General features: G+C 32.1%; 1 protein-coding gene across 1 annotated transcript; it reads right to left on the reverse strand.

Moving 5' to 3' along the window:
* On the reverse strand, nucleotides 1-24,459 carry LOC124371992 (origin recognition complex subunit 2-like). The gene is made up of 11 exons (XM_046830361.1): nucleotides 24,193-24,459; nucleotides 21,558-21,696; nucleotides 20,374-20,517; nucleotides 17,490-17,832; nucleotides 15,236-15,500; nucleotides 13,583-13,782; nucleotides 10,294-10,427; nucleotides 5,761-5,903; nucleotides 3,823-4,057; nucleotides 2,648-2,881; nucleotides 1-683 (listed from the first exon to the last, which is right to left on the reverse strand). The coding sequence occupies exons 2-11, from the start codon at nucleotides 21,679-21,681 to the stop codon at nucleotides 493-495; spliced, it is 2,013 nt and encodes a 670-aa protein (XP_046686317.1). The 5' UTR covers nucleotides 21,682-21,696; nucleotides 24,193-24,459; the 3' UTR covers nucleotides 1-492.
* Nucleotides 24,460-25,823: the final 1,364 nt, after the last annotated feature.

Here is a 25,823-nt window from a genome sequence, read left to right on the forward strand (position 1 = left end):
CACATAGAATTTTGTTTTATTATAACAAGAAATGGTTGCATAAGACATCATAAATTTAAAGAATAAAATTTTTTAATAAAAGATATTTTTAATCGCTTTTATCCTATTTTTGTTGAAAAATGTATCAAAAGCCTCCAACTGTCAATGAAGAAGTTACTTAATTTGTATCTTAATCTATTTGTTTCATTCGTAAAATAATTTCTGTACACAGATAATTCACTAAAATTACTTCTGTATCTCTAAAACTCACCTGAATACAATATAACTACTCGTCTTTTTGTCCAATATTTGCATACACATCACAACCAACACATCATCTCAATTTGTTACATTAGTACTAAGCTATAAATAAATTAAAGGATACACTTAAAACAGCAGAAACTGGCAAAGTATTACTGTACATGTAAATAAATAAAACCAGCAAACTGAGATCGTTATCTACAGAAAATTGACTGCTTTCTGATAATACCAGAGCATGCCATAATGCTGTGGCTAGCTGTTCTGTATCTGAGAGTGGAACTGCCGCAGTACGCTGAGGTCTGTCGGGATGTACAGGTGCTCGTCTCTACGCCACTTGACCATCTGATGGTCGAGGAACTCTGTGAGCATTGTACGCAGCGCAAGATCACTCGTCACCAACATCTCTTCCCGACACCGGCCGTACAGCTCACTGAATGCCATTCCTACCACAGTAAACCCAACTGTTAAAAATTTTGTTAATTAAACTCGTGGAAAGGAGTAAAGTGACTTTTTTGGTCAGAGTTTACTGCATTAAACCTTCACTACTAAGCCCTAATGAGCATATTTGCAAGGTATTTATAAAAATTAAAAAATAATAAATTTGGTACACAATATACCATACATTGTATACCACTATTTTGTGTAAATTACATGGAATAGTAATATTTAAAAATAAAACTTACCCAAAAATATCATGTATATATTTTAATTTAAAGATTGCAAAAATAGAAATAAACTACAATTAAACACATAGACTTTTTCAACACAGTTCTTATTTTTAAATCCCCATTAAATTAGTATATATAAATAAGACAAAAATCTGTGGTGAAGAACTTATAAATTTGGGAGAAAAAAACCAATATTCATCATCAAAATAGAAGCTTTTATAAACAAACTAATTTGAAGATCTATATCAACTTGTGTTTTGGATTTGAATCAAAATTATATAAATTTATTGAACTGAACTGTGGTGAATAGTTCAACTCTGTACTTGGCTACATTCTGTGAATTGAGCAATGCCTTTGATTGTGTCAATGGTAAAATTCTTATCACTAAATTAAAATGTTATGGATATTTTGGGTTGAATCTTAATTTCTTTAAATCATATCTCATTCATCGTCAACAATTGGGAAATGTCAATGGTCGGAGGAAACTACCGTGGATTGCCAAAAGGCTCCGTATTGGGTCCCTCAATTTTCTTAATCTATATAACTTATCTGGCTTTCTCAATTCGAAAACCATTTTATAAGTAAATTACACAACCTTCTTTACATCAGTAAAAATTTTAATGATATTGAATTGTTAGCAAATGATACAATAAAAAATGCTTCAAATTGGTTTCATGCAAATGGGTTGTTGCTTAGTAAGGACAAAAGTAAACGAATGCTATTTTTCTTAGACACAATTCGGATTCATTGGATGATGGTTTCTCAAACATATTAAAGTTCTTGGTTATTAATATAGACAAAAATTTGACATTAAAGTAACTGCTCTAGGATTGAAGAAATATTATTACTGCAGAAGGCTATTAGAGCTGTTAAAAACTGTGAGCCTAGAGAGCATTGTAAACCACACTTCATAAACTTCCGACTCCATACTGTTGTAAATTTATATATCAATGATTTAGCTGCCTATATACATAAAAATCGAAATTTACTTAAATTTAAACATAAAATTTGTAACCATAACACGTGTGTTAAAAAATTACTGAAATTGGACAATGTTGGTTAAGTAAAGTCTTAACAGCCATGTTGTGGTATCTTTGAAGGTTTATAATTTTGTTGAAAGACAAATGATTTCATATCCCTTTAACAGATTGAAACACAAGTTCTACTCCTGGCTGTTAGAGAATCCAATTTATAGCTTAAATGAATTTTTCAAAATGATTATTGCATTTTTGTATTCTGCTACCAATCACTGTTGTGCTGTATAGGCTTCATTATTGTTAGTTTTAAGATTTTGACGTGGCTGTAATAAGCTGTATTTATGACTTTGGAGTTGGTGGGACTCCCTAAGTGTTAAGGACTGTTGCTAGCCTCAACATAAGGTTGTGCCACCCCTGCCTGCTTAAACTGGAGAGGCTGGTACATAGCTGGCTTTCCCTTCTTCCACGGAGACATGACTGAGATAATGCCCAAACTTCTTCCTCATGGATCTCGACAGGAGGCGGTTCCTACCCACAACCTTACACATCCAGAATATCCTGCCACTCCGGAAGCAGTACAAAGGTCCTTTTAGGACTAAAGAAAAAATTTGCACTAGCCAAGCTGAGTGCACAACTACGCTTTCAAAAAAGAGTAGTTTAATTGACAATCGATTCATTAATGACTCCTGTGTAGCTGAATCTAAAAACACTTAACACATGAAGCATATAGTGGCAGTATACTCTGTCTAAACTCAATGGTACCTGTGTATTTCTGGCTGTTGGCGTCCAGGTGTTTCTCCAGGATGATGCGGAATACGCCGCGCGAGTTGTGGGGTAGTGAGCGGTACACACTGAGCAGCGACGAGAGCGCCAAGGTGCCACTGTTCTGCGCCATCAGAGACGTCTCGTAGCTGGTCTCCTCCACATACGGCAGCAGCAGCGTCGTCACATCCTCCCACATGAAGTTGTAGCCACTCAACTTGCCCTGGTCCCACACTAGACAGGTGTAACAGTATTACAATGAGCGCACTCCAAAAAATAAATCCCAGTGAAAAAGAAAAATCGGTACTTCGGTATTATATGGAACCCACTAAAATATTATGGATTGGTAGGATAACAGATTTTCAGCCACTTTCCATCGTTAATGTTAGAAAAACAGTACACTGCAATTCAAAGATTGAAGTATCATATTCATATAATATATAATTACTAGATTTTCTTAGTTTGTGTCACTTAACCTTAAGATTTTTTTGACACCTGATGAAGAGGTTAGATTCTAATCCTCGAAAAGTGTTCCGTTTTTGTAACATTAATGATAGGAAAAGTCCGAAAACCTGTCATCCTATCAAATCATCCATTGTCAATAATAAACTTTAAAAACAGTATTATGGACTTTCACTGACCCAATCACTCCCACAAACTCTGGATCACAATGCTTAATATCACCATCAGTACTATTAAAAAATGTTTTTTAGCATTAAAAAATATTTTTTACACTTAAGGGTTCTTCTTACACTATTTTTACGCGCATAATAGGAGAAACAATTGTATGACACTTCATGGGAGAATTATGTGGAATCCAGTAAAAATACATGAACCGTTTAAGATAATATCCATAACATATTTTTATAGCATCTGCAAATATTTAATTTAAATAATTTGTTTATAGCTCGAAATAGAAGTTTTGTAATAAAAAAATTAATTAGAAACAATTTTAGTTGAGTATTACATGTAATTCTAATAATGTGCAAACTTACCTCGTAATTAATATTTGTGTCGTCACAGATTTTAAATAAAAATTATGATTTTCTGTGTGGATCCCAAAAGCTGGATTTATTTGAGAATTGACTAGGGATTCCTTCTTTAAAAGTTAATACCTGAAATTTGTTTGCTTCCTTATTCTACTATTAATAAGAAGATAAAATTGGAGTACTAACAGAGCGGACAGTTTATGTGATCAACGGAAGCAACGAGATGCACCCTCTGCAGGCTGGCAAGGCGAGACAGAACACGTTGAGTCTTGTCGCAGCGCAACATTTCTGCATCCAGGTTGTGTACAAGCAGGAACACACGAGGCGTCCACCGTCGGCTCTCTATCCAGTCGACTGTGGCATGTGCGGATGGCAGCACATACGTCAACCCGAGCAAGTCTCGAGCTATCATATCCACTATCTGTTGGACGAACAAGATTATAATCGTCTACATTTAAAAAATGTTTTTGGTTCAATTACTTAAAGTCTAATCAAAACAAGTTGACTTGAGACAGCTGAAAAATAGGTTCGAGCAATTAAGAATGTATTGTTTTTAATTTCGAGATTATAAAACAGTACTTTCCACAAACAAACAAAAAAAACTGAAAATTATATTTTTCTTCCTAGTGGTGCTAATTTATTTAGAGGAAATGTAAGTCATCTGTATGGGATGAATAATGTACAATGGATTTGATAGTCTACTTATTCACACAAGGTCGTTGAATTATCAATTTCTATACAATCACATAAATAAGTCATCTACAGTTGAAATGTAGTTTGGTACTATCTCATGTACTGAACCTTTGACAATTTTAACCTTTACTTTTCAAGCTTTCTCACATCTTAAAAGCATCTCAGATTTAATGTAAACGTACAGAACGTTTCCAGTATTTTATTCATACAATATACATAAACATATATTCAACATACAGTAAACTATCAACTATCTGTATGCAGTTATCCACTTTTCAGATTATCCATGGCGTCAGTGGTAAAAAAATTTACTTTTAAAAATACAATAAAATTAATTTTTAACCCTTCGCATGCTACTAATAAAACTTTCCTATAACGCAAAGACAAGTAAAAAATTTTGTTTCTTTAAGTTCAAAGCTAATCTATATATATAAAAATGAAAACTGTTCGTGTGTAACAGCATCACTCACAAACGGCTGGACGGATTCGCCTAATTTTTTTTTAAATTTGTTCGTCTTGATCTGTAGAAGGTTATAGGATACTTTTTATCCCTTTCCCGATTCAGGATTCCGCCCCACTGGTTACAGAAATACCCGTAAGAAATGCATTGCAGCAAACATATGTTATTAAGTGAAAGAGTCTTTTCAAATTTTTAATCAGCTGTTCTTTGTAAACATATATAATGCGACAAAAAATATATTTATATATAAATTTCTTTACACTTATAGTTTTAAAGCATAGAGTAAGCTTAAGAGAAACGACAAATTTTGTTTAAACTGTTTCTGCAATCATAATATATAAAAATGAATGTTTGTGTGTTTGTCCTTTATAGACTCAGAAACTATTGGACCGATCACTATGAAAATTTGTATTTTTCTATGTAGAACGTTTATACGCAATGCCCATTGATGTAACTAACCACCAGGCTGTACTGCAAGATATAAAAGTTATCAAAGCGCCTGCACATTATAAACTGCAATTACAACACAGTAGTTACGTATATTAAAATATCCAAACACTATTTGAAGGCAAAGAAATATACGGGCAAAGCTTAAGAGACGCGTGCGAAGCCGCGGGAAACAGCTAGTTTTTATTATAACTAAATTATAAAAGGTAAAAGCCAAAAATTATGAAACAGGGCATTTTAATTCAAATTAGCGTATTTATTGATAAAAATAACAAAAGAACTATTTACAAAACTGCTTATTTTAAAATAAATTTCAATTTCATTGTAAAATGTAATTAAATTGAAAAGATAAATTACATTTCATTATAAAACAAGATAAATATTTCAAACTAATCACAACACTACCACACGATGAAGAATAATAATGAGAAACATAGTAGACGCGCACTCGTGATACACAAGAGAGCAGTAATACACGCCACGGATATGTTTAGTTACAGCTCTGTAGGAGATGCAGAACTGACGAGCAGGCGGTTGGAGTTACACAAAGGATGCTCACCTACTCCTGCCGCTGAGTGAAGGTCGTTTATAAATACTTCCTTGGCAAGAGCGATAAGCACAGAGCATGTACGGGGCATTTCAAAGGTCTTTTGTGAACTAAAAAACTCTCCAAGAGACATAATCTATTATATCTGATTTAACTGTATTTGGAGTTTTGGTCAAAGTATTACCATTGTAATATATCTGTCTACGGCGTGGGAAGGGTTAAACTTGCAACACATGGTGTGGCATACTCCTTCCTTATATACAAGGGGTTTTTTGTTCATATCAGTCTTTTTGTTTTTGAGTACAGATTAAGAGAAAAACATCACTAAGTCAGTATTGCGCCCGAAATTTTTAACGAAGGTTAACAATTACCAGCATAAATATTAATCTTATAAAAGGTAAACACGAATGATTACTTAAATATTGTTTTGCACTTTAAACATTGCCAAATATGTAGGACATTCTTAAATGTGGACAAAAAAGTTTTGTCCTAATCTAATTAACCCTTAGCACGCCGTAGACGGAATAATCCGCGATGTTGTTTGGTCTTATAACGCCAAAGACGAAATAATCCGCCGATCGATAAAAATACATTTTATTACTGTTTTTTAAGAATAAGAAGAATAAGAATTCGTTTATTGTCATAGAGCTTACACGAGCATCGACACAAGTCATGTATAAAATATAAAAATTAGCATAAGTCCAGACAAGGAAAATTCAGTACCCAAAATATGAAGTTGCCAAAACAGTCACGCCACAATTTAAATTATTTTAAAATATAAATAAATAAATAACAAATTAAAACAGGTATGTAACAAATAAACAAACAACAAATAACAACAACAAGTAAAACACAGCCTCAGAAATTACAACAACAGAATTATATAACATTGATAAATTTTTTAATATAGTTTGTATAAATAAAAAACCATGACATTAACATTTAAAATCTAATCATTAAAACTAAATAAGTTATGTCTAGAAACTAACAGTTCTACAGTCAAAAAATTCTTTCAATGAATAAAATGGATTGACTAAAAGCCAGGAATACAATTTTTGTTTAAATTCATTAAAACTATATTTCAAGATAAGTGGTCTTAAACAGTTGTATACTTTCAAAGCAACAACTGTGTGACTATTAATAGTTTTGTTTAGTCTATAAAATTCTATGGATACACTTTCTTTATTTCTGGTGTTATACATATGTCTGTCACTGTAATATGTCTTCAGAGGTTCAGGATGTTTGAGTATGTAGAGCACAATATCAAATATATATAAGTTAAATATTGTTTGAATTTTATTTGCAATAAAAATTGGTTTACAGTGAGCTAATGGTTGACAACGTGCAATAATTCTAATGGCTTTTTTTTGTATAGTAAAAATTTCTGATATCCTACTGCAGTTTCCCCATAGAATAAGGCCATATCTGAGCACTGATTGAAAGAAAGCAAAATATGCCGTTCTGAGGTAATCAGTGTGCACACAACACGTGAGACGTCTTAAGAGGTAAACAATCCTGGAGAGCTTAGCTGATAGGTGATCAATGTGGGATCCCCATGTTAAATGATCATCCACACAAACACCCAACAACTTCACATTATCCAACAATTCAATATCAGAATAAATATTGTAATTTACTTGTCTGAGGCTAAAAACTATATGCTGTGTCTTGTTTTCATTCAACAAAAATCCATTGGAGTTAAACCACAATGATGCTTGTTGAATGGATTCCATTGAAATTTGTTTCAATTCATTCAGATCATTACTACTACTTAAAATGGTTGTGTCGTCTGCATATAATATAGTTTTAGAATTGACTGAGAAAGGTAAGTCATTGATAGCTACCAAAAACAAAAGTGGTCCGAGAACAGAGCCCTGAGGAACTCCATACTCAACCAAGAGCTCTCCTGACCACCTTCCCTCGGCAAATACTTTCTGTCTACGATTACTTAAGTATGATTCAAAAAAACTAACAACATTCTCACTTAAACCATAATATTTCAATTTCATAAGGATGTCACCGTGATTTACACAATCAAACGCCCTGCTCAAGTCACAGAGAGTGGCCTGAGCAAAGTCTTTGTTTTCAAAAGCATTTAGCACAAATTTAACAAGGCTGTCTATTGCATCAAAGGTGCTTTTTCCTGACCTAAAGCCAAATTGTGACATACTCAAGAAGCCATTACTTTCCAAAAAAATGCTAATTTGATCGTATACCAAAATTTCAAATAATTTTGATAGTATTGGTATAACAGATACTGGGCGGTAACTATTTGGCTCGTTCTTGGGCCCCTTCTTATAAATAGGACAAATACGAGCTATTTTAAGTTTATTTGGGGAAAACTCCCTCAAGTAGGCAGAGGTTCAAACAGTATGAAAAAGGTTCGGCTAAAGTTGTTATCACCTGTTTTATAAGAAAATTTGACATATCATATATATCACAGCTATTGGAGTTACTCAGACGCTTGGCAGCATTTATTATGTCATTGGGAGATATATGTTTCCAAGTAAATGAGAAAGATGGAATTAAATGTTTCCGAACAAGATCTTGAGTACTCGGAGCATGTTTTGACATATTTATTTTTTGTTTAATATTTTTCACGGAATTTATAAAGAAATCATTAAAGTCATCAGGAGGTATACCACTTGTTACTTTACTACCATTTTCTATGTTATTATTTATTATTCTCCATGCTGCCTTACACTTATTATTACTGGACTCTATAAGTTCAGAATTGTACAACATTTTGGCATCTACTATTGCTTGTCTATATTCTCTTTGTAAGGTCTTAATATGTTGCTGAAGCTCATTGCTGGTAGTATCTCCATTCAGTGATTTTAAAAAGAAAAGTCTATCCCTCATGGAAGATAATTCATTGTTGAACCACTTATTTTTTATCTGTGCATAATTTTTTCTAAACTTAACCATTTTAATTTTTTGAAGAAATTTGATATTATTAACTAAAATAGAAAATATTACTTCAAATACTAACTCTGCATTGTATTTACCTGAAATACAATGAGTGATCAGGCTCAGCCAATCATATGAAGCCAATCTAATGGCTAATTCATTGATTGCAGTTTTTGGAAAAGAGACTGTTTTATAGTTGGAGTCAAATTTAACAGCTACAGTGTCCTGATATTTGTCATAAATTTTATTTGTCAGATTAATTAAAATTGCATCATGGTCTGAGAAAATAAAAGGAACTACATTACACGACAAAACATATTTTAAGTTTATAAGTTCAATACATAAGCCACAATACAAAGTAATGTACTGGCTTGACCAAATAATCCAGTTGCAGCTGTCAGCTGGCCGCAGTAGGTAAACAGTAAATTGTTTTGTTGCTGGCAGCTGTTCTCCCACTCCCGTCTGTACGCCGATGACGATACTATCCGCCATTACCGACTGTCAGTGGAGCACGCATTGTGCCTTTGGGAAGTGTTCTTGCGTTGTCATTCTTTATACAAACAGTTGTAAAAAGTTATTGTTACCATGTTTTAGGTGTTATAATAAAGTTTTTATTGTTTGTTTTCTGTTGTGCAATTATGGCTGCAAGTCATGTCCCGAGACCCCATGGCTTCATCCTGATTTTTGTTTTGAAGTTTACCGTACAACTGCCTAAATCTATTATTATCAGAACTTATAAAACTAATCAAGATCAGCATATTACACTTTATTTGTTTTCTTATCCTTGTACATAGTTTTTCATATTTTTCATCACATGCATTTGATTACTCTGTAACCTAAATTTGATTTTGATTGAAATATTCCATTATTATGAAAAAATGTGATTGTTTTAATGCAAGTATTACATTATTGTAAAAATTTATTTTTTTGTGTGTGACTATTAGTCATTAGGAATGAATAAAAAAATTAGCTTTAAGGAATTTTCATTTTTATTTTCCACATTAAATGAGCGTAATCTAAAAAATTACTAAATTTATATCGGCGTTCAAAGGGTTAAATGTATTTTACAATAGATACTTTACAATTTTAGATATTTACTTCTTAAGCTTAGTTCTGATAAAGAATTTGGACGCTGGTTAAATCAGTGCCATCATTTGTGAAGTTGCCTGGCGATGGAATCTTCGATTAGCCCTCGTAGAAATAACAATTATATTAGAAAATGTGTAATAATTTACTAGTAATAATAAGTTATAAATTTGGATAGATGTATTGTTTTTTTAAGTTTTAAAGGTCAAGGAGGATGCTGCAGATTTTCGGGAGGGGCCACAGTGGGTGTGTATGAGCATGGAACATGTGGGAGTAAATAAATTACAATATATATAATGTGAGTTACTTATTATATTTTGTGGTAAATTGTTTGTTTTTTTTAATAAGGGCAAGAAATGTGTTTTGCATATTTGCAAGAAGACTAAATTTGCCAGACGATAACTTTTAATTGCATTTAAATCATTATTACACACTACAAGGAAATGGATACTTCTGAAATTACCTAGCAGACTACATTTATGAAATCTAATCCTTAAATATAATTATTGCTCACCTCTTTTTATGTTGATACTCGGGAAGAAGCCATTCACGACAACAACATGGCTATTAGACAGCATTTCTTTGTGAAACTTTTGTAGTATTTTGTACTTGGAGCCGAGTCCATAAGCGAGAATACTGAATCCTTGGCTAGAACAGATGAAAATTGTATTGAACTATATTCACCAATAGAATAAAACATGAATAGAGACATTACAAATTGATCAGGGACTCTAATTTAAAAACATATCATTTACCTCAAAGAAAACACTGCAATGATATAAGACCCATCATAATAGTTGATGAATGAAAAAGAAAAAAAATTCACTTCTTGAGAATTTTATTTAAATGTTTACTAAACCACTTGTGTGTATCATATGATCATACAGTGCATATATATATATATATATATATATATATATATATATATATATATATATATATATATATATATATATATATATATATATATATATATCAGTCATGGAGCAATGAGAATATGAAGGTTTACTTATTCAAATGTGGCTGTTTAATATGATCTGCTTCATGCAAAAATCTAGAGTCTCTGGATGAAATTTTACACGGAATATCTCTTCATGACACATTAACATTTTGTTCATTAACCCTTTTAGTGCTAAGGAGTCTGGCACATTGCCATACCCAAGAGTGCTAAACATTTTAGTGCATAAATGCAGAGTTTTAGTGAATTCCTTACTATTTCCATATTTAAGGTCATATCTTGTTACTTTTTTATTGTATTGAAGATAAATAACCAATAAACAGAAATATATACAAAAAAATACATTTGTACATATTTTGATTGTTATATAAAAATTTTAATTTTTGTTGTTTTTACTTTGGCATACAATTGTAGAATGTAAACAATTTTATATTAATTTTCTGATGCTACCATGGGAAAAAGAAACTAAATCTAAACAAAGTCCATAAATACTTTACTAACATTATTACTATTTATAAAAAAAGAAACTCAAGCACAGTTAACACTTTTTTTACCTAAATAATTGTTTTATTCAGTAATAACACTATAAAAAAAGGTGAAGTAATTTGGTGTTCTTATTAGACATAGTTTGTAACTTAGTAAAATATAATACACACGGAAAACACAAATGAAAAACGAAGTAATGCAATGATTTTGAATACTAATGAAGTAGTATTTCACATTATAACACAATTTAATGGAATAAAATAAGATAAAACAGAGTAAACAAAGCACAGAGTCAGTTCGCTCACAACGTAGACATCCGAACTGACCTTTTTATTTCACATTAAAGACGTATAAACAGCTGGTCGTCGGCAATCAAATATACAAATATCATTACTCTATGGCTTTTGGATGAACTGTCATCGTTTGCAGCCAGTAAATTGCATATACTGAACCAACATATATATATATATATATATAAATAGACTAGCACTTTTAGAAATAAACGCAGTGTCTACGACGTAGACGCTGTAGCACTAAAAGGGTTAAGTTAGGTTTAAATAAACAATACACAAGTTCCAGCAAGCTAAAGAGGACACTACAATATTAAAGTGCGCTGATATTAAATACTGACACATACCGGACTTCTTTAACATTGGCTTTCCACTATAAAATTTGGTACTTTGGGATTATACCGACCACACCAGTATGAAGAACACAAAAATATAAATTTATAGAAATAAACATGATAGAACGAAAAAACAACTCTTTAATTACAAACTTACAAGCATTTCCAGGTATTGTGATCGGTATTGTTGTCGCTGTTATCTTATCTTTCTCGAGAATCCCGATTACGGCAGGCCGCGCGGCATCACATGATTTGCACTGTACATAATTGCCTTTCCATTACAATTCAATTTATATTATTTTCTGATCAGCCCCTCTAGGATTTGATATTTTACTGATAGGTACTATCTCGAGGGATGTTTTTCTTTCGTCGACATCAGCGCGGGGCAGCACCGAAGGTGCTGTCGAAGCCCGCGCTGATGGCCGGAGGCACTCGCATTTTGGGTTGCGGAATGTGATCAAGAATAAAAACAAGTTTTGAGTGTTTTTTCAATAAAGAGTTTAGTTTTAGTTTGGTAATGTTGGTTGTTGTTGAATTTTTGTGTTTGGAGAAATGTAGAGGTAAAACACGGAAGTACAACAAAGCGACGCACCAGCTGAACGGGCGGCGAGACTCTGCAATCACGTTATCTACTAGACCGCTCGACTTTGACCTCTGTCTGAGGATGGGGAGCGGTTTGCGATAAGACAATTCCTGTTTTATATTGACGAAATATTGTTCTACGCTAATCTAGTAATCAGTAAAAGCAAAATGTCGAATAACGATTCATGTCTGGGTGTGGTCGGTATAATCCCAAAGTACCTAAAATTTTTTCTTTTTACTCTATGAACAAAAATGTCACAATATGCTAAATCTCTTATGAGTGTACTGAGTTTATTTATAGATTTATTAATTCGGATTTTTTCTCATTGCCATCATGATTATCCATAAGACCAATGTATATTCGTCAGTTCATTTTCCGGATATCATGCGGACAGATAGGCAGAAATGAAATTTTTCAGTGGCTCAAGTGACAAGCTTTGTTAGCACTCAGCCAGTAACATATACTCTGGGAAAACAAACAAGTGTCGAGAAAATATAGTACTAATATAGTTTACAGATGACAAATAAGGCAGGGAGAGGGGGTTCCCTCTGTCTAGCACAGATGCCTGCTCTTCTGTTTTGTGTGTCCTACAGAGCCATCACCAAATATATCCTATCTGCCCAGATGATATCATAAGATTATAGATCTTATCTGTGAACCCTTAGATAAGGAAATGTTCTAATAACTAGTAGTTTATATCATTTATCAGTTTTATTATTTTTTACCAGAATTTGAACTTAGATCAAATTTACATTATAGTAAATTGTTATTTTTAGATTTGTATCAATAAATATGCTAATTTTAATTTACCTCTTATAGTATATTTATAATAAAAATTAGCTTTGAACTGAAAGAAAAATATATTTTATAGATGTTTCGGTGTTATAGGGAAATCAATGGATTTATCAGCGGTGTGCGGAGGGTTAATATTTTTACAATAAATGAGCACTAATCCGAGTTTAACGCAGCAAGTATTTTATGCTTTACTAGTTTAATATAAAATACATACTCTTAAGATACATATAATTTTACAAAATAAACCACTAACTGAACTTCAAAAATGTAGAAAACAATTCTTAAACAGCAAAAATAATATCACTATTATTGCTATCTCGAAACACTGACACGCACAGAATGACCACTTAGCCTACCTGAGCGCAAACATCCAACGTTGGAACATGTGCATGTCGCCTGCTCTCCGCGAGGCCAGCGCACGCTGGTGAGAGGGGCAGAGTGTAGGGAGACTGAGGGCGGGGAGGTGTGTGTGGGAACTCTTGAGACGACTCAGGTTGTGGTCAGACGTTATGCACTTGTCGGACTGTGACCGGAAGTATTCATCGGCAGTGAACACCTGCGCAACAGATGAAGTTTTATCTGTACGATGTTTATTAGGATACTTATAACGATTTAAAATTATATCTTAGTACCTATTATGTATTGTAATATGAGAAGCACAACAAAGCTATTCACAAAATCAAAAGAGGAGGTTGATACAGAATAGAATCAGTTCTCCTCAAAACAATTTTGGGGAAAAGGGTTACAATGGAAGAGTATCAAAGACTTAGAAATACAAAATGATAAATCTGTCCACAGTTTATGGTTTACTTAAAGCTTTACACACTTAAAACCATATGTCAAAACATGTAAAAATAATACAATATATTTCATATCCAATTTAGAATGTAGACTGGTTTTAAATGAAATATTATGAATGCATTGAACTTATTTATTTTCATTAAATATTTTTCTTATACTTGTATTTTCTTGTAATGGCGCAAATATTTAGACTATTTTTATTTAATATTGATAATTTACAATATCAACCAAAAAATATTATATTGATTTTATTATATTCTTAATTTATTTAGTTCAAAATTTATTGAACGATTCAATATGCTACAACTCAATTTCAGGATTTGCACTGAACGATGAGTAAACTTAGTTTGTGAGATCCAATTTTTAGTTTCTGAATTTTGAGTAACAATTTTATGACTGCACCAAACTCATGAGGTACTTGATTTTTGTCAATACTTCCATTTGTCTGTTCACATGAAAACTTAACAACAACTTCAACTGGAATGTTCAAATTCACTATAGAATATATAAATTCGTCATCTTAATCACAGGAAGACTGCCAATGTTTTGGGGGATTCCTGTTTCTGTCTGTATGAATAAAGTAATACTAAACAGATTTGTAATGTCCACGAAGAGTGTGAGCTACATCCATTTTTATGGTAGAACTACTGAAAAAATAAAATTCACATTTAACAAAATAAATTTACTATGTTGAGTAATACACTGGGTTGCTCTCACTTGTTCTGTCTATTATCCACATAAAAATTATTTTTAATAATTCTATTTTCCACAGAGTATTCCTAAGCTGTCTCAGATAAAAGCTTAAAACGGAAAATCAAACACATCAATCATTACAAGTGTCTGTGATACAAGAATACCAGTATTACTATGAATGTTATATTTTTCATTCACTTTCTAACAATATAAAAATTATAGGTACTTTGGTATTATCCAGAGCCCACTCTGTCCCAGTTGAGACATTAGTGTGGGCATCGGTGGCATCCCGCACTTCTAGTGAAAAAAGAAAAACATCCCTCGAGATAGTACTTAAATTCAAGCTCAGATTATGTGAGCACTCATGAAGGTTAACTTTGGTAGTGCCAGTAAAATATTTATGATAACCTAAGTTACACCTGCCCATATCGCATAATAACAAATAGTAGATAGGGACAGAATGGTTTCCGGATTATACAAAAGTACCAAAACATAAATTAAGTACAAAAACTCACATAGTTAAACTCTTTCCCTCTCTTTTTACATGAAGGAGTGGCAGGTGGAGGTTGAAAGCGGAGGGATCTGCGGCAGGAGGGTATTGCATCCTCACTACCCTTTCCTGAGTCACTGTCTGATTCTTCTTCTTCTTTGTCTGACTCTTCTTCTTTATTTGATTCTTGCTCAGAATCTTCTGACTCACTGGAGCTGCAATCGCTGCCTTGGAAATCACTGTCTCCATCATCAAAGTCCTCCATCTGTCTTGTATACGCCTGAATAGCTGTTAATAAACATTTATTAGCAAAACATGTTTAAGCTAACTAAGCTAATTATTGGTTCTCAGTGATTCAATACTACTAGTTTAATATATACATTGTTACAAAATATATACCTTTCATGAGATCTCTTTAAAATAATTTCATCTTTTGTTTACGGGAAGAAAAAAAAACTTAAAAAGAACTCACCCTAGAATTATTTTACTAATTCATGAGTACAAGTTTGGTACATATCAATACAGCATAAATTAATTATACTCCTTTCACATAAATCATTAAGAAATTTTAAACGTCCACAATTGTTAGCCTTATAACTTATATATTCTTTCAACGACGATGGCAAATTTGATTAATTTATACCTGTTGAACTTTTTAGTAATAGTTGCAAAAACTATAATATTTTTTATGTTAAACGCCTAAGTATAACAAAAAAATTATGTAGGCTTCACAATTTTTTCACAAAAAAATATTTTAACATGTTTTTTCAATGTTCCTCCGTGTACCCCTTGGGGGTACCTAAAAAATTAATCAGCTGTGTGCCCTACAGAGTATTTATTTAAGCGTGGCCGCAGATTTATTATAACCGATGATGCAGTTGATCTCCGCAGATTCGTTTGTTGAATCCCATTGATAGATTCTCGAATTTGAATTTTTATTTAAGATTCGGTGCATTTGAGATTCGGTTTTGACATCTGACAAGATTGTGCTTATCTGAATGAAAATTAAATTTATAACAAAAAACGCTACATCTTCTATTTCATGTTTCACAATTTACAATAGTGCTCCTTTGCTATAAGAGTTCAAGTAGTAGTTTCATGTAGTCATTACATTTCTTTACAAATTAGGTACGGACGTATTTAGATTTTCAAGTGATATGTTTTGCTAGCCTATTGTATACATGTTTTCTTAATTTTCATTACTTAGAGTATTTAAATTTTTAACTTTTTTGCGTTGGTTTGGAAGTACTTTTTAAAACACTATTTTTGAGGCTGACATTCCAAAGTTATTCTTTGTCTAATAAAACCTGAATTATCACAATTGTGTATGCTGTTCTTGACAGAACATCTTGATCTCTTAGAGGATTTTACTATTATATGAACATGTAGCACTGATAATTAATAAATTATTTTATGCAAATTTTGTATACCAGCCTACTGCAACTGTTTTCATGGTAGTTCTTACCGAATATTTCTCCATAACTTCACCGAACATGACCTACAAGTCCAAATTCATCTCCGATTATAAATTTTATAAATCTATCTATGCTATATAATTCAAATTTTGGAAACAATAACTGTCCCAAAAAAGCCCAAACAAGTTGAACCTTGATACAAAAATTTATTTTTAAATATTTCAACTAAGTTCATTGGCCAGCTTGGTACACTACTTCATTTCATTACAGCAGTCATCCAAACTTTATAAAAATTCATAACTCTGTTATTTATAAATGTAAGAGATAAAATAAAAACTGTTATGGAATACTTGTATCATTTCCTATACGGTTTCTTACAAATATTTTGTTCGTATCTCAGTTTTTGAAATATTGAATATATGTACATCCCATAAGAATAAATAAATACTTTTAACCGAGCCAGAAGGACTATTTGTAATTATTTCATCATATTTTTATTGACTCAATAAGGTATTTACAATAATATGCAAACTAAATTTTGCTGAATTAATAAAAAATAAGATAGAGTTAGTCTTTTTCTGATATACAAAATTTCAATGTTCTTAATTACACTAAACTATATAAGGTCTAATAACTTGGTGAAATATTTTATGTATGTTATGACATCAAACAACTATAATATTATAATAATGAATAAAATGGATAAATATCTTTACCTCTATTATATGGTTATATACCATTTCTTACAAATATTTCCTTAAGTTCTTTTTTTAAAACCAAACAATTTGAATGGCCACAAATTGCGTTGCAAACAATAATGCAAATTATACTGTTCTAAATATTCAGTAGTACGGTATATACCTTTTTTTTTGCCTAACTCGCAGCTGGTATGGTGTCTTTGGAACGACAATGTCAACCTTTCCTTGGGTTCTTCTCGGAGTCCCAGTGCTCTTCTTTGGTGTATATTTGGTGGAAGGAGTTTGGTTGCGGAAGGATGTATTACGTCGTGGTGTCATCCGTAAACTTGGAGTCAATGCTTTTATGGGGGTCTTGTGTGAAGGTGTACTAGGTTTAGTTTTCGGCGTTCCTGTGCCAGTCCTGATTTTGCTTGCCGATTCCTCAGCCTTGTAGAGCATACCCTGCCTCTTCTTGGGCGTTCGGAACGAGCACATCTCCCCTCCATCCAAATCATCATCATCACAAAGGCCTGTAAGTTGGAAATTCACCATGATTTTCAATCATTTAAAATATTGTTCTATTTAACAAAGTTTATGAGAAAAATATATATTATAGCATATACACAACTAAGCTAAACAAGTAAGTATTTATTGTAAAATATCTACAAATTCAATTTTTTGTATTTTGCACTGGAATTTAGTATATTACGACAAAACAATCACAACCGAACACCTCTGATTTTTTTTATATGTAGCCAAGTTAAACATCCACTTCCGGTATAAGTGTGGTGTTATCCGTAAGACAAATGGCCCGTCTCAGCCATGGAGCCAAATTCCCATGAGCTGTATCCGTAAGTATTAGTTTTGTTATACATAATATTTACTAAGCTGAGAACTTTCACTAGCAGGGATCACTTCTGGCTGGTTTATACCTTCCAGTTGAACCTAACACTGGGCACAGCAAAAACCGATGTGTCACTTAAATTTGGGCAACCTTATAGTCCAGTTATTTTAGGTTTTTTAAACCTCAATCTGCAGAAAAATTCCTAGTGAGCTGAATTTTGGTAGGCCTATACACCTTCATTATGGTGTTTTAATGAAGATGTTAAAAATCGACATTTATATCATGCCGGCTAAAAAAAGTTAAAGGGTCAAAAGGCCCCAAAAATCATGGCTCGGAGGTCAATAAAGGTCACTATAAAAATTATTTCTCATACAATTATGTCTCTACAAACAATGTCTCTTGCATTTTTCTGTAAAGTCAACCGTTTTCGGACTAGAGTGCTGAGAAAGCGAGTAGAATGCACTCACATAGGGTATTATATACTGAACACATATAAGGCGTCAACTCTAATGCTTTTTATCAATGTATTTCAGTTTTCTTAAAACTTGTCTCTGTCGAAGCTAAGTACCATGATAAGTGTTTCTCCAATTTTTTGTTACTTAGTAGAAAGGGTGATGTAGGCCGTCCATTGGATGAGAATATCAAAATTGATATGGACAATGCTTTCAATGTAATTGAAAACCATGGCAATTGTCAATTCATATTGGCTGAGTTGAAAGATGTAATTCAAGGTTACGTTCCAGATGACAAGACAATTATTATAAAAAAACTTATTGCTTGATATGGGAGTAATATTGTAATTATCATGTAAAACAAATCTTTGACTATAATTTGCTTTCGAGATACTGCAGCTAATATTTTGACTAATTTGTGGTACGAAGAAAAGTTTCACAAACTTTATCACATTTCTTACATAAATTAACTGTAAAGAATCAAAAATTCCTAACAAAAAAAGTTGAAGCTAAGTCTAAAGTCATAGCCCATGCTATAATGAGTGTAATGCGTCCACTATCATTTTCATCACAGCTGCTACTTAGCCTTCCCGTATTCCTTCATAGAAGATATGCCTCAAAAAGAATACTAGATGTTTTGTCAGCAACTTTTGATGAAGTTAAAATTGAGAATATCGACGATGGATGAATATAAAAGAAAATTATATACAACAAATTTTTCCCCTATTTTTAAATGTACAAATAAATAACTATTGAGCATAAAATAAAAAAAAAAACTTTATTACAGATCATAAATTATGCCTACGGGGGAAACCATGTTTAAAAAAAATGCTCCTTACATTCTACCTCAAAAGTGGTGAGGAAACGAGTGCATCATCATAATGTAGTCGCTTTCTAAGCGCTCTAGCCAAAAACGGTTGACTTTACAGAAAAATGCAAGAGACATTTTTTGAAGATAATCGTATGAGGAATAGTTTTTTATAATGACCTTTATTGAACTACAAGCCATAGGTCGCGAGATATTAATGAAAAACTGATTTTCGTGACCTTTTGACCCTTATAACTTTTTCAGCTGGCACGATATCAATGTCGATTTTTCCCATCTTCATTAAAATGCCATAATGAAGGTGTATACCAAAATTCAGCTCACTAGGAATTTTTCCACAGATAAAACCTTAAATGACTGGACTATTATGGAATTCCAGGAACGGCACATCACTAACCGCAAATGTTGAGATTCTGGGGTGCAAGGGTAATTCGACAGGTCTAGACTACGCAGGAGATGACGGTTGGAGTTGGTGGGATTCGTTCCCTAAGTATCAGAGGTTCTTGCTAACCTCAACAAGGATGTACCAACTCCCTGTCTGCTTTGGAGGGGCTGGTTCAGAGCTGGCCTCCCCTTCTTCCAGGGGAACATGACTTTGAGATTAGTGCCCTAATTCTTCCTCATGGATTTCGATAGGAGGCGGTCCCTACCCCTAACCTTATCCATCCTGAATATCCTATCTCTCCGGAAACAGTGCAAAGGTCCTTATAGGACTAAGTGCAATTTATAAGCTTCTTGTCCTAAGAGAGAAAAAAAAGCTGAGAATTTCTTGTAATTATCAATCTTAGCAGATAATACTAAAAAAATAATTGAGTTCTTACCATTTGGTTTTTGATTACTAAAGCCAGTAATAAAATTGCATATCACGAATCCTTTTATAAAAAAAATTCACGTGTATATTTACTATAAAAATTAACTAAAGTCAGTTAAGTTTGAACAAATATCTTACCTGAGGGTTTTTCACAAGTTTCACTGCTCTTTGATTCGTTATCCGAATCTTCTTCTACTCCTTCACTCTTCACTTCATCTTCTGTCAGTTTCTTTCTCGGTCTCCCTCTTTTTGTAGTCAACTTTTGTGTGGATAAAACAGGTACTGGAAACAATTTTTTTTTAATTATTAATGAACATACACAAGAAGAAAAAGATAAAACTATGCTTAAAAGGTTAATTGTTTGTAGGATAGTTGGCACTTCACTCCTTATAAATTATTGTTCTCAGTAAATACTATTATAAAACTTAACCAAAACATTAAAGTACACTATTATGACAAAACTCAAAGAATTACCACAATAGTACCATATTTAAGCGTTCAATTCATACACATGAAATTGAAATAGTTAAAAGTGTTTAGTGCTACTGACACAGACTTTCACCATAATGTAGCACTATCCCCTATCCCATATTTGGTTAATGCAGTCAAATACAATGTGTGCCACTTTTGTAACCTGTCGCGATGTTACACACTTTTCCTTTATCACTAATAGTCTGTTTTATCATATAAGGACTTTTGTTCACACCACTTTTCAGTTCTCTTGAATTTTAAAACTACAAAAGTTTCAGTCTTCGGTATAATACATCACTACATATTTTGGCATTAAGCATGTCAAATGGGTTGTCTTATCAAATTATATATTACAAAATAGAGGTCTTTTGAGGAATCACAAATTTAAGGGTCCATTATAGGAAACATTTAAGGATCTAATTGAGTTTTTTACAAACATAATTAGTGTAAGATTAAATTTAAAAATATAAATTTCAACACACAATAAACTACCTTATTTTAAAACTTTAGGGTCTAGTAAGAGTTTAGGTAAACGAAAGATTTGTTAAAGACTCGTTATTATTTTTTAGAATTGGTTTTGTGGGTTTGATAGAGGGTCAAAAGAGCCTATAATTTATGTTGGCCTACCATTTTTGGACCATTAGATTTAAAAATTCAATGGTCCCTGGTAAGGCTATATAAATATTAGTTTTAATGTTTGTAAAAAAGTATGAGTATGAAAAATTGTACACCAGTTAAATACAATACAACAATAGTTAAATACAACAATAGGTACAATTACTTTACTGTAATATAGCAAATACTAAGTTCAAACAACGTATAACGTTACTTAAGCGTTGCTAACAACTTACCTGAAGTTAAATTGGTTCCTACAATTACTTTTACAACATCTTCGTCATTTATGGCTTTCACAACAACTGTATTTATTGTTTCATTTTCTGCTCTGGTGATCAATCTTGAAGATCTTTTGGACATTTTAAAACTCTGTAACTGAACAGTGAAGAATTATTCAAATTAATTCTATCAAGATTATAAGGTGTAACTTAAGTTTATGAGGATTTTAAATTAATACAATTTATTGATGGACATGGGTTAATACATTAACATATTTTTTGAGCAACCTTGGTCTTATAAAACCCCAGCTTGACATCAACCCTACATCAAACTACATGTCCAAACATTAATTATAATCATTATTGGGTTGCAATAATAATCTTATTTTTAAAAAGGTTCATGCTAAATGGCTCAAAAAAAGTACTTTGCACTAACGCACACAAACTTTTAAAGGCCATGTCCTATTCAATTTCTACCCTAAAAAAATATATAACGCAAAAATGTATAGAAAAAAAACCTAAAAATTTTGCAGTCTACAAAATTTTGCATATCTTTAATAGTTTTTTAGTTATTTTAAAGAAAATGGGACATTTGCAAAATTACAAAAATGATTTTCTCACTTCAAGCTCAATTTTTGTTCAATAATTAGTCGTTCAAATTGGTCAAACACTTAGAACGTATTATAAGAACATAAATAAAGTGAATTGTAAAGGGGTAAAGTCTCAAAATATTAGATACTTCTTGCTGTTTATTATTTACGTTAAAAATCATATGCTAAGTTAAATGAATTGAAATATTGAATTATTCCTTCGAATAAAAATATCGAACCATTTGATAAAAACAACCGAATAACGAGTGTAGGTGTAACCATTTTTATTTAAAGGAAGTTACTTATAGAACAAATTAAAATATGTACAGTTACTACAGATGATTTAGTTATTATTCAAATTAATTAAAATTGGTTGATTAAATCAATGACTATAATAATAAAATATAGTTGATCATTTCCATATAAAAAACCAGAGTCCGCTTATCATACTCTACCCGTGATTCCCACCCCTTAAACACATATGTATGTTTGTTCATGAGGATAAGCAGGATACATTAATAACATTAAAGTTTTAATTGGTTCTTCTTGCCATTAACCCACTTATACCCATTTGAATTATGGTTATTTACAATTTATTACTGTCAGCTTGTTTTAGTGTAAAAATAACAACATTGTTCCAAACAAATTCAAACAGGTATAATCTTGGAGTAATGACCATAAGTACAATGGCGATGTTGATGTTTTATTTTTGTATAACAAGCTGTCAGACATGTTTATCCTTCAAAACAGTACAAAGTAACTAAATGTTACACTGTTTTGTTTTTAACATTTTATAAATAAAGACAGCCCAAATGATTTTTAATTCACCATTAAATAAGATTTTTTTTAAAGTTACACTACACTGTAATTTGAAATACTTATAGTGTAATTCGGTAGTTTAGATCATCATGAATATTGATAATTTGAATGTAGTGATGGCCACTTATTAAACTGCAGCCTTAATTATAAATAAATATGATTAGAATCTTTTTGTATTCAATAGTTTAGGTATATCTAATTGATAATTTGGGTAGGGTATGATAAGCGGACCCGGTTTTTTATATCAAAATTGGCAAACGATATTACTTAATCATAACCATCGATATAATCAATCGATACTGATGAATTATTTTGAAACAATTAACTTAAATAATCTATACCAACAGCAGTATACACTTTCAAGTAATACACGTAGGGTAATATTTTCATTTTATATAAGTAACATTTGATTATTAAAATTGAAAGTCAATTAAAAAAAAACTAAACAGCATTGCTTTGAAAGATGATGAGACATGTTTTTCGTTTGAGACCATTATGTGACATTTATGGGAAAGAAACAACTGTAACTTTGAGAGGAGCAAATATGGTTGTCTTCAGTTTTCCTAATTTTGGTTAGGGCCTATAGTAATTTGTTTGATCACTGTAAATATTAAATTCATATTTTAATTTAAAACATATGATTGTTATTGAGTACGATACTGTTATATCGCAATCTATATAACAGACTATCAATTTAGTCTAGGATTTGAGTTGCGAATATTAGGTATCAATGATTACATTCTTCGATATAAAAAACCGGGTCCGCTTATCGTACCCTACCCGATAATTTGGTACCATGATTCAATTTTGACTGTACTGCAGTTAGATTAGACTGAAAAATTAACTAATTACCTAGGCTGTATGACATAGGCTATTACATAGTTCTATGTAATGATTTTCAAAAAACCTTCATGAAATACAATAACAAAATGTTCGTTTATTTATTAAGAGTACAGAAGAAAACCTGCAAAATATAAAAATAATTGTTCATTGGGTAGGAAACTATTTTTGGACTTTTGGTTATAGGTTAATAGGTATCTATGAAAAATGTTTGTAATTAGCTGTATCATTGAGATAGGTACATTACAACCGAGTAATAAGTAACCGAGTTTAGGGGCATAAACTGGAGTATTATGCCGAAATCGCCATAAAAATTTTGGATCTGGCTTAGCTTTTCAAGAAATCAAAACTGATGTTTGGCTTACAAACACTTCATCCACAAAAAATAAATATTGTAAACAAACCTGTATTAATCTCAAACGTGGGTTTTCTATATTTAGTTATACCATAAACTATCAATTGAACTAAATGGGGTATTCGTGAATAACTGGTGAACAGTTAAACCAAACGAAAAATTTAGAATTTGGCACATTAAAACATACTCATTTCCAAACTGATGTTAACTTAATGATAATCGAACTAAGGTTAGGAATTGTGATTGTGAAGTTAAAGTGCTTCACTAAAACTGCTTGCTTTGCTAGTACCTCCATGAAGTTTATTTCCATATTCCATCGTTCCGTTTAGCAGTAGACATGGTATTGTTTTCCCGCCAAAAGTGTCAGCTCGCAGAACTTCATCGTTCTTTAGGCTAACCGGTATCACCGGTCATAACTTGATAAATTACGTGTAATGATGACTTTTTAAAGTTTATTCTGGGTCAAGATAGCCAAAGTACGCAAAACAGCCCATTTTCCAAACGTCTGTTTTTTAACGCTTACACGGCATTGACAGTATTATAATTGAACTCTCTTTAAACTCCTCTTCTCCAACTATTTTACTGTATTGGGATTGTTTTTGGGGACACGAAAGAGCGTCTTCGAAGACTATTAGACTAAAACCCAGATAACGATCCAATAATTATAACATTATGAGTTCAGTTTTCGGACATACCCAGGGCAACGTTGATGTCGTGTCATCGGCTAATATTTCACCAAATGGTATCTGGACTGTCAACGCTGTAGATCTCCCAGCTGAATCTATGACCACAACCAAAGCAAACGGTCCTTTTAAGTGGTAGATTGACTTTAGAAATATTATATATATTTATAATATAGTTCATTTCAACGTAGAAGGCTTCTGAAATTATAAATCTGAATCCCTCAGTGAAATACTTTAAAAACATGAGGTCGATGTCCTTGCTCTTCAAGAAACTCATGTTGTAGATGACGAGGGAAGTGTAAGAGGCAATATTCCTGGATTGTTGTTGATGACTGTCGTGGAAGCTATTAGATACAGAGTTTATGGAATAGCAACGTTATGGAATAGTTTGACAGGACATTGAAGAGATGACAATAATTCCAAAAACTGTGTTGAATATATATATATATATATATATATATATATATATATATATATATATATATATATATATACAGGGTGACAATTAAGTCTGGAACCCCCTTTTTAATTTTTGAACCACAATAGAAAGTAATACCAAAGTTCAAACGTGCTTACTGGTGATAGTAACGCACACATCTGCCCAATTACCGACCAGATATTCCCTTTGGGGGACGGTCCACAAGGAGTCAGAACAAAATTCTTAAACAGCAGCACAGGTCAAGTTTGGTATCAAATTAAAGTTCTCACTTAGCAGAGTACAATGCCGCAAACCGGACTTCAAAAGGTGGATTCATTCAGTAGTTATAGCTATTTAAATTTTATAACAATTTTACAATGTAAATTATTAAGTATTACAAGTAAACACCAATTTTTAAGTACCTGTGATCAAAGTAAGTGTTCAAAATGATCCCCTCCCATCATCTAACAATGTAGTAATCAAATCCAGGAATCAATAATTATTACCAATAACACAATTACTGTTAGAATGTGAAAGTGGCAGATTGAGTCATACACAGCATCCACAGAAACTTAACGT

This window comes from Homalodisca vitripennis, unplaced genomic scaffold, assembly GCF_021130785.1.
Source record: "Homalodisca vitripennis isolate AUS2020 unplaced genomic scaffold, UT_GWSS_2.1 ScUCBcl_2354;HRSCAF=7027, whole genome shotgun sequence".
NCBI classification, from domain to species: domain Eukaryota; kingdom Metazoa; phylum Arthropoda; class Insecta; order Hemiptera; family Cicadellidae; genus Homalodisca; species Homalodisca vitripennis.